General features: G+C 41.3%; 1 protein-coding gene across 1 annotated transcript in view; it reads right to left on the bottom strand.

Moving 5' to 3' along the window:
* The window catches only part of LOC139752813 (uncharacterized), a 15,541-nt gene extending 8,636 nt beyond the window's left edge, over positions 1-6,905 (bottom strand). Inside the window, exons 1-2 of the mRNA XM_071668756.1 lie at positions 6,707-6,905; positions 1,490-2,010 (exon numbers count right to left, since the gene is read on the bottom strand). Coding sequence (XP_071524857.1) covers positions 1,490-2,010; positions 6,707-6,833 — 648 coding nt within the window. The 5' untranslated portion in view covers positions 6,834-6,905. The remainder of the gene's footprint in view (positions 1-1,489; positions 2,011-6,706) is intronic.
* Positions 6,906-9,870: the final 2,965 nt, after the last annotated feature.

Below are 9,870 nucleotides of genomic sequence, written 5' to 3'. Positions count from 1 at the left end.
ATTCTTGCATTCACCTCCCTAACAACCCCATCCATAAACAAATTAAACAACCATGGAGACATCACACACCCCTGCCGCAAACCTACATTCACTGAGAACCAATCACTTTCCTCTCTTCCTACACGTACACATGCCTTACATCCTCAATAAAAACTTTTCACTGCTTCTAACAACTTGGCTCCCACACCATATATTCTTAATACCTTCCACAGAGCATCTCTATCAACTCTATCATATGCCTTCTCCAGATCCATAAATGCTACATATATATATCATACAAACCTTCAATAGCCAGGATCGAACCCGGGACCCCTCTGCAACAGGCGGGTTCGATCCTGGCTGTTGGAGGTTTGTATGTTCTATGAAGGTGCGCATTCATATGCACTTTGCTCGTATATATATATATATATATATATATATATATATATATATATATATATATATATATATATATATATATATATATGTATATATATATGTATATGTATATGTATGTGTATATATATATATATATATATATATATATATATATATATATATATATATATATATATATACATATATATATATATATATATATATATATATATATATATATATATATATATATATCCAAGGGACTGTCTCTAACACAGAGTTTAGGTATCATCTAGGATCCCTTTGTAGAGATTGCATTAATTCAAGAAGCAGAAAATGTAAGTTTTCATAGAGTGAGAAGTTCTCTGACAATATTGTGTTCCCACTGATATAGCCTCACCTAACGTGACTTCATTCGTGGAATAAGCCGTTGCAGGTTGAGTCCGGTAACACAGATATATAAACAAGCACATATATGAATATATATATACATACATACATAGACGTAAATGCTACAAATAGATGCCTGCATTTAATTACGTGACTCTTCTAGCGGAAAGGTTCTTGACCAGGCTGTATGATGACAATGAACGAGGACTATATTCTCGTTGAGGAAGATTTCTCAGAAAAAATTTCATTAGAAACATACCTAAAAACTAGATAAGTAAAAAAGTCTTTACATGTTATCTTATCATCTCTACCATTTCTTTGGCTGAGTAACTGTCGAATGATAACTGAGGAATTTGTAGTTTATAAACACTTAAGAAATGTTTATGGAAAACTGATCAGTTTTATAGCTATACCTTATAATAAGTTTCCTCAGACTGTCTTCATATTACAGAAACATTAGCAAACTGACGATTCTCATGCTACGAAATTCTAAAACAAAATATCATACAAGATACAAGTTGTAGACTGAAGACATTTCACGTTACAAAAAATAGACGCAGAAAGATGGAAAATTCATGAGGTTAGTCTATCTCATCGGGCTGACGATAAGATATTAACAGAATAGACGGATAAAGTATTTAGAGATGAACGGAAAAAACTTCTCATGAAAAAAAGGTCACAAAAGCCCAACTTGTGCAAGTGAATGATAATGAGGAAGAAACATCACTTGATGTGGACGTACCTTGTCATGTTTTTGTTGAAACTGATCTGCTATCTTCCTAAGGTCGCCACCAACGCGTCGCCACCTCTCCTGCTCTTCCTCTGCCTCGCCTCTCTGAACGTTTCCCGTCTCTCTTTGGTTACTCTCCCTTTCATCCTCGCTGCTTCCTCTCTCTACCTGGCGTTGGGGATGGTGGTGAGGGCTAGGAAGGGCCCAGGACAGTTGAGGAAGCTCCTGCTGATGATGTGGGTCATTCTGAACCCTGCGTCTCACCTCCTGGATGTGTTCCAGACCCGTCTTGACACTCTCCTCCCCGTTCATCAGCCTGTCGACCGAGGAGGTACGGGCGGGACCATTCCTACCATCCTCCAGCCTAGCCGTGGGCGTGGCCGGGGGCGTTTCGAGGCTCGGTGGAGGGAGCGGAGTCGTGGTTTGGGTGCGAGACTTTTCGGGGAAGAAGGAATGGTAAGAGTGAGCTCGTCGCAGAGGTGATGGTGGCGGTGTGTTGCTCAGGATCACGTCTGGCAGCGCAGGTATCAACCCTGGTGATATTAGTATTGTGTTAGTAGTGTGTGAGTCATATGACCAACATAGCAAATTTTGTTGGTTCATTAGTTGGCAAGCACTAAGGTTTACTCGTAACTTATAATTCTACAGATGTGTCACTATAAAACCTTAATTACTCTGATAACAAAAAAAGATATTCTCAATGACCTTACCACCAACAATAGGAATGTTTGGTGTTACGGGTTTAGTTAGTGAACTTTGGTTAAGTAGTGTAAGGGAGGTAGAAATAAAACTTGTTTCAGTCATGTCTCTAAACACAAAAGGTTAGTGTCTATATATGTGATTACTACTAATGAGTTATGGGAAAGATTTAACACGGTGTGTGTGTGTGTGTGTGTGTGTGTGTGTGTGTGTGTGTGTGTGTGTGTGTGTGCGCGCGAGCGCAGGATCGTGAGAGTCTGTCCTTGTCGATGAAACCTGCTCACTGTCAATCTGTCCTCCACAAGGCCACAAAAACCAAAACACACAACATCCCCACACATGATTCTGTTTCTCGAACTGATTTCCCTCCCTCCCATCTATCACGTCCTCCCACTCTAACAAGATCCTTCCCTCTCCCTCTGCCCTCCCACTGGCGCCACAGGAGCCTTGCATCCCTTCCTCCAAGCGTCCCACTGACACAAGACCCCTCCCTCCTTCCCTGGTGATAATGGTACGAGGCGGTAACCAGGTGGTGAACCCAGACACAGGGTCTTTCTCCTTGATTCGCTTCCTCCCTGTCTGACTAAACCTGCAGCTTCACACAGAATGGAAACTTTCAGAGACACACATCATAATCATCTGTCCAAATATAACTGGAAATCTTTTTGGGATATATCAATAAAGTAAGATATTAATGGTCAAGCTATGGAGATAATTCTTAGGACATTAAAACCCTTAGGAAAGAAATAGAGAATAAGAGAACTCAGCATGAGACGAGTTATACACCTGATACTAGAAATAGGAAAAAATGGAGCTTCGGTTCCTCTCAACTCCAGTACACTCCAGACAACCCAGACGAACTGACTATTCTCAGCACCTTGAGGGTCAGTTATGAACAACGTGCGAAATTTAAGATACACAGCACGAAGGCCTGGTGATGTGTCCCTGATGGTGACCTGCCACTAAACCTGGCACTGGTACCGTCACCCTAGTGATGACTTGCCACTAACCTTGGCACTGGTACCTAGTCCCTGTTGGAGACCCATCACTAACAAAGACAGCCCAGGGCTGGGGTGGCCCTCTGGGGCACTACCTCCTGCATCGTACCCCCTAACCCCCCATCTCTAACGCACTAAAGTCTAACTCCGTAGATTCACACATTCATTAAAGAAAGACAAATATTCCAGATACAGCCACGCCTAAGATTTCAAATGTTGATGACGATCCATCTGTTGTCAATATTCAAGATTATAGATCCCATCCACCATGTAAACTACGTACTTCCTGCACCGTGTCAACACATCAATAAAGAAAAAATATCTAATGGCAGCTTTGGTCCCAACACTCGCCAGACAAAGGGACAATCACCCGTTACGGCGTCAACTTACGCTGAATAATTACCACATAAAAAACATGGATGGTGACTTGGTGTGCTCCGCCAGCCGAGCAGTTTTTTTGCGTATCCCAGCCGACCCTAATCAGTCCTTGGAGTGATAGGCGGGCACAGCAGCAGTTAATTACATCATGTGCACGTGGCTGAGGTTGTCATGTTGAACCACTCACCGCATCACACCAAACACGTATAACACCTCTACTGCTCACGTCAGGAACTACTGCCCAACCTTCGTTGCAGTCGGTGAACATCATAGTGTATGATAAGAAAGCCAATGTCGTGACTCTGGGATCTCGTGTCATCGTTATATGAAATTCTAAAGTTTTTCAGATTCTACTACCATTCTGAGAGAGAGAGAGAGAGAGAGAGAGAGAGAGAAATAACATTGCATTTCTGTTTTTTTCATCCTGACAAGACACCTGACAGCGTGGCTCTTCAGTCACATTCAGTGACGCAACAAACCAATGATCATCGTTAAACCCTTTAGTGTCTTGTATTAAGCACAAACCTAATCTTGCACCAGCATCAGCGATTGAGTGTTGGAGTACTGAGTGATGCTGGTGGGCCTGGCTGCATGCTCTCACTTCCCAGACCTAAGTAGAGTCGGTCAAGTCACATCTCTGGTGCACCTTCAAACACACACACACACACACACACACACACACACACACACACATTACCACTATAAGCTTTCAATAAAGTATACAAAGGACATGGATATCACAGAATGTATATACACATATGTACATGTACACTGTAGCTGTGTATATTTGTGTGTGTGTGTGTGTGTGTGTGTGTGTGTGTGTGTGTGTGTGTGTGCGCGCGCGCGCGCATCCACATCGCGCAAGATGCACAATAATGTTGCTGGCTCCTCGCGTTGATTAACTCCCTTTCCTGTTTTACCCAAAACACCTCAGAACTTCAACTGTCTCTGCATGACAAAGAACCTCACAAAAAACGTAGTTTTGCTATAACTGAAGAAAACACGATATAAGAGGTATATCTATTTTCGCTCAGATATCAGAGATCTAAAAACATCCTCTCTAGATAAGGATATGGTAAGCATCATAACCAGACTTGTAATCTATAAAGCCCCGTTAATTCTATTTTTCCCCGGTGGCCTTCAAGGTCAACAGACTCTACCTGTGCTCCGTCTTCAGGCACCTGTGTGTTAGTGGTCAGCCAGCCAGCACCAGACAACAGAAATGACACGATACATCCCTGAACGCACAAATCAAACACTTTATAAATAACCTAAGAATCAACTTATATCGAAAGGAGACGAAGAGAGAGAGAGAGAGAGAGAGAGAGAGAGAGAGAGAGAGAGAGAGAGAGAGAGAGAGAGAGAGAGAGAGAGAATTACTTAAGGAAAGAAAACGCGGAAAGAACGTTTGAACAAGTCATAAGATCAAAGAGCACTCACTCTAGAATACTAGACTTCCGTCCTCAGGAAGAAGATTGTGTTATACTCGTGACTAATATAACTTATTCTTTATTACACCAAGACTTGTAGTATTGCCTGCGTCTGTAAGTGGTAGAATTACCTGCAACTGTAGTTGCATCCTCATTAATGGTATAAACAGTAAGTAGTAAACTGTACAAAATACCAACAACTGTTAAGTGCTGTATCGCAAAAACTGCAGTGCGTTACCAGAGGTCTACAGCCAAAGCCCTCCGTCAGCAATGACGCCCTTCAAGCCTACTGGAGGTCAGGGTCGCCGCAGCCGTGTGCAATGAGGGTCGTGAGGAGCGACAACTCTTGCTCTCACAACAACGTGTGCAAGAGGGATGCAAGGCGCAACTAGTAATAGACTCTGGCTCTACCAGCTACATCAGTGATTTTTGTGTACTTCCGTAATATATGTTCCCAATGACAGCTGATGTAAAAATCACAACACAGTACACTGAAGTCCACAACAGTAAGCCCGTGTTATAAAGTTCGTGATTTATTACACTCGCCTCTACGCTGTGCTAAGCAAAACACACAAGCAAAACATACTGTACGCTTACAGCAGCCACGTACTACAGATAACACTGTATTTGTACATTCTAGTTACACATGTGCATGCGATCAAGCATTGACAGCAGCCTAGCAACACACTCCAACAGATATCTCCACATAAACACTGATACATTCAATACAAACACAGAACCATTTTTGTAATTTGATATTCTCTAAGAACCACATTAATCAAACCCTCATGTGAAAATAAATCGACCACTCATAAAACCAATGCTTGGCTTTGGTACGATTTGTGTGTAATTACAGACATTTTAGTTTTAATCAAATCATCCCACCAGAGTTGTTTACGTAAAAATTTCAAAATCAAGCCCGAGACAAAACTTTCCACTGATAATGCTTCCACATGACAAGACAAGAGTGAATATATTGTTAATCTTACCAAAATCATCATGAAATAAATAGTTCAAAGCCACATCATAAAATTTCTTTCTTAAGTAACCATCCCAAGCATTTCCTCATATAACACCAAAACTAACAACTCCGGCCGTGTAGTGTACACAAGACTGGTCCCATTTCGACTAGACTTCGTCAAAGGTCAACACGGGACAGAGCAGAGCACGTGTGTCGGCACGAGCCAGGCGCGCGTCACACATGGCACAAGACTCGCTCCTGCATCATTAATACTTGTACATCCTTTGTCTAATTATCCCATAGTCCGTGAAACTAAAATCTATCTTAAGGTTTCAAATACTACATACAGTGTAAGACAACCTCACATTGCTACAGTTGTTCCCACTGTAAAAGTTCTGATGGAAGCCACTCACGAAATCAGAAGTTATAATCTACAATAACTTGTTAATCATCATCCATCCCAAAGTTCTGAGAGGAAAGGTTTACCTTCTTTCTTATAAGAGCAGTTCATACGTCCGATGGTTTTAACAGGAAAAAACATCCTGAATGACAATGTACAGGATTATAACTCTATCCCATGTTAAACTTTGCTGTGTACACATTTATTTTTCCTGTCTAAAAATCTACTTTAGTAGCCTTAAACAAAAACTGGTTATTCCTACTCATTAAGTAATACGACAACAAATCAGATTGCTGTCATTCACATTTAAATAACTGAAGACACCTGTCACTTAAAAAACACAAAATAAGTGGATTTACTTACCTCTAGGTACGTTTTGCCAGTCCATGTTCTCAGCTGATAAACACTCGTCACCGTAGAAAAAGTCAAAGTCATTCAATTCACCCGTGTAGCCAAATGGCACTGCATTGTAGATAAGTAGATTATCCATTTTACAGGAGTACTTCCCATAAACTCTCGGCAACTGGTCGCACGTCTAACACCCATAACATTACCCTGTGTACTGCTGGGCCCAGCATGGGTAACAGGTTATATGTGCTTCTCGCGCTTGCGCATCTCAGGCTAAGAACGTTTCCACATCGTCATTTAGTTGTATTATTCATTTATTCTCGTGATCTCTAAAGTATTTCTGTCTATTTCATTCGTAAATCAGAGGATTGTACTGAACCAAATCAAATGCTACGAATATATATGGCGCAAATATGTAAATAGAGTAACATTTTCTAATATTAGAGAGTAGTCTTGGCGATCGGGGGGCGGAGCGATCAACGCAGTAGCCAATCAGAAATGCTGGCTGAAGCTGGCGGTGAGTAGACCCTCCCTCACGAGAAGTTAGGTCATAGGAACCGACTTCTGTTCATGGTAAAAAGTATTGGGATATTATTTTGAGTAAGACAGCGTTGAATGTGCAAACATATCATAATAAACTAACTGATACAATGATTTTCCTAAGATGTGAAGTAGCGGGGTTTTCTTGTCGAAGATTAAGGGTGTTAGAGAGAGAGAGGAGCATGAGTCAGGGAAGGCCTCAACCTGATCGCTCAAGTTCTCGGCTACTGTCAAGGCGACGTGTGGCTCGCTGTTTGTTTGTTGCCCCACCTCCAGACGAAATCTTTGCCCAGGGGGTCAGATACGCTCGCTTGCTACGTGTACTGAAGGAGAATTGTGACCCATTCGGAAGAGTACGGGGAGTTAAGGATCATATTGGCTCATCCTCCCCAGCTAGAGCCTGAAGAATTCGTCTTATCAACTTTCTGGATATATATATATATATATATATATATATATATATATATATATATATATATATATATATTCGGTATTTTCCTCGTTAGCGAGGTAGCATCAAGAAGAGATGACTTAGCTTTTGGCGGAAAATTCCTCACTAATCCCCCTTCCTTATCCCCTCTTTTGGACAGCAAAACAGGTGGGAAGGATTTCCAACTCCCAATCACTGCCCTATTAGTCACCTTCTACGACACGCTGGGAATACGTGGACTGTGTTTTTTTCCCATATTCTCAGGGATATCCTTCTATCACATATATACATACATACATACATATATATATATATATATATATATATATATATATATATATATATATATATATATATATATATATATATATATATATATATATAAAGTGGGATTCCCATAAGGCATAATCCGTGAGCCACGGGTCAACCGGTGAACCAGAGGAGGAGCAGTACAGCCCGCGGCGTCTGGACGCCGTGAGTCACACGTGTGGATGTTGAGCGGTTTCCTGTGTTTAATTTTGAAGAGAGTAAATACGTACGCGCAAACAAGAGTTTTGTGGAAGGAATGAGAACGTGTCACACAAACCTGAGAGAAAACCCACGACACACGAGGAACTGGAAACAGAGAGCTTTTGGCCGATGAATGAAGATGACAGTGAAAAACGTGTAGCTATCGGTACGACAACATTAAGAGGTAACGGAGGTGAAATTGGAGAGATGAATGCATCATGAAGGAGACTGTGAGAATGGAGAAGTTAGGGCGTTTAGTTGGAGTGCCAAAGAGTGGAGATGAAATTCTTGGAGGGGACCTGGAAAGTGTGTAAGATAGCCGTGAAAATTGATTATGACCCTGGTGATTAGATGAAGGCAGTGATTCAACTTCAGGGTAAGTAAATATTAAGTAAATGTGATTGTAAGTGTTATAGGGACATCGTTCTTCCCAGCACTGTTTTCAAGACTGGCAGGATAGTGACTGGTCGTAATGAAAGAATTGCTAAATCACTTGGTTCATTTAGGAGGAGAATAGGGACAGTAGAATAGATCTGCACAAGTAGTAGGAAAAAAAGGAATGTGAGTGTATCACAGATGGGAAGTATTTAGAAAGTACGTGTGATACAGTGAACAGAAAAGGGTAGACCGGTATTGACTAAATTCTGAGTGATGTCTATAGATTGAGACTTATAGGTTAGACTTCTCGCCTTAACACTTACATTTTTTATGAAACTAACTCTTACTTCAAATTTCCAGCTGATTGTCACAATGCGCGACCTTTTTATGTGAAGTGAACTTAGATCACAGGTTTGTGCCAAGATGCACATTTGACCCGAGGTAATCTATTCTCCATATGTTGTAACCACTGTTTCTTGTACCCCAGTTTTAGAATACCAATAGCAATAGAAATAGAGCAAGCGATCATTCCCCAGGGCGGGCCTTTGCCATTGCGTGAGGTGAAGTGTTGAAGAAGTCTGGAGGAGCTGTAGTGGGATCAGCTTGGGCTGGACACGCTCTCTTTGTGATGACCTGCTCCCAAATCTCATGATTAGGTCCTATATTTGAGTGGAGAGTTAGTCGATGATTTCCTGTCTGTCTCTTACGATAAAAGCATAGCAACAACCCTGAACAAGTTTCTTAGTTCTGTTTTCACACTACAAAACAACTACACGAATTTCGAGACGATACACAGCACTCACACGATATGAGGATTTACCGTCACAGTTAGAGAAGTACTAACACATAAAATGAAGCGCGGGTCCTGATCGTATCTGTCCACGAGTTATCAAAAAAGTCAAACACGAAATTGCCGTCAACTCCCGGATGGAATAGTCCCACAGTACTGGAGACTGGCAGACGTCGCTTCAAAATATAAAAAGGGAAGCCGCAAATTGCTTGGTATTTGCCATCCTATTAGCCTCACATCAATTGTATGTAAACTTCTGGAGTCGATTATCAGCGATGAAATCGTAGCCAACCTGGAACAACACAGTCTGATCAATTAAACACAGTATGATTTTTGAAGAAGCAGATGATACCTTACAAAACTCCTTGAATTTTATCATAAATCATTCAGTTCCCACGAGAAGATAAAAGCAATAGATGGTACATTTGTGAACTCCCAGAAAGCATTCGACAAAATCTCCTACGTTGAATTGAGCGCACAAAGTCCGGTCTTTGGGGTTACTGGTTGTATAGGAAATTGGAAAGAAGCCTG

Source organism: Panulirus ornatus, chromosome 13, assembly GCF_036320965.1.
Source record: "Panulirus ornatus isolate Po-2019 chromosome 13, ASM3632096v1, whole genome shotgun sequence".
Classification (NCBI taxonomy): domain Eukaryota; kingdom Metazoa; phylum Arthropoda; class Malacostraca; order Decapoda; family Palinuridae; genus Panulirus; species Panulirus ornatus.
Note: the sequence above shows the minus strand (reverse complement) of the source record. Positions and strands in the feature narration are given on the sequence as shown.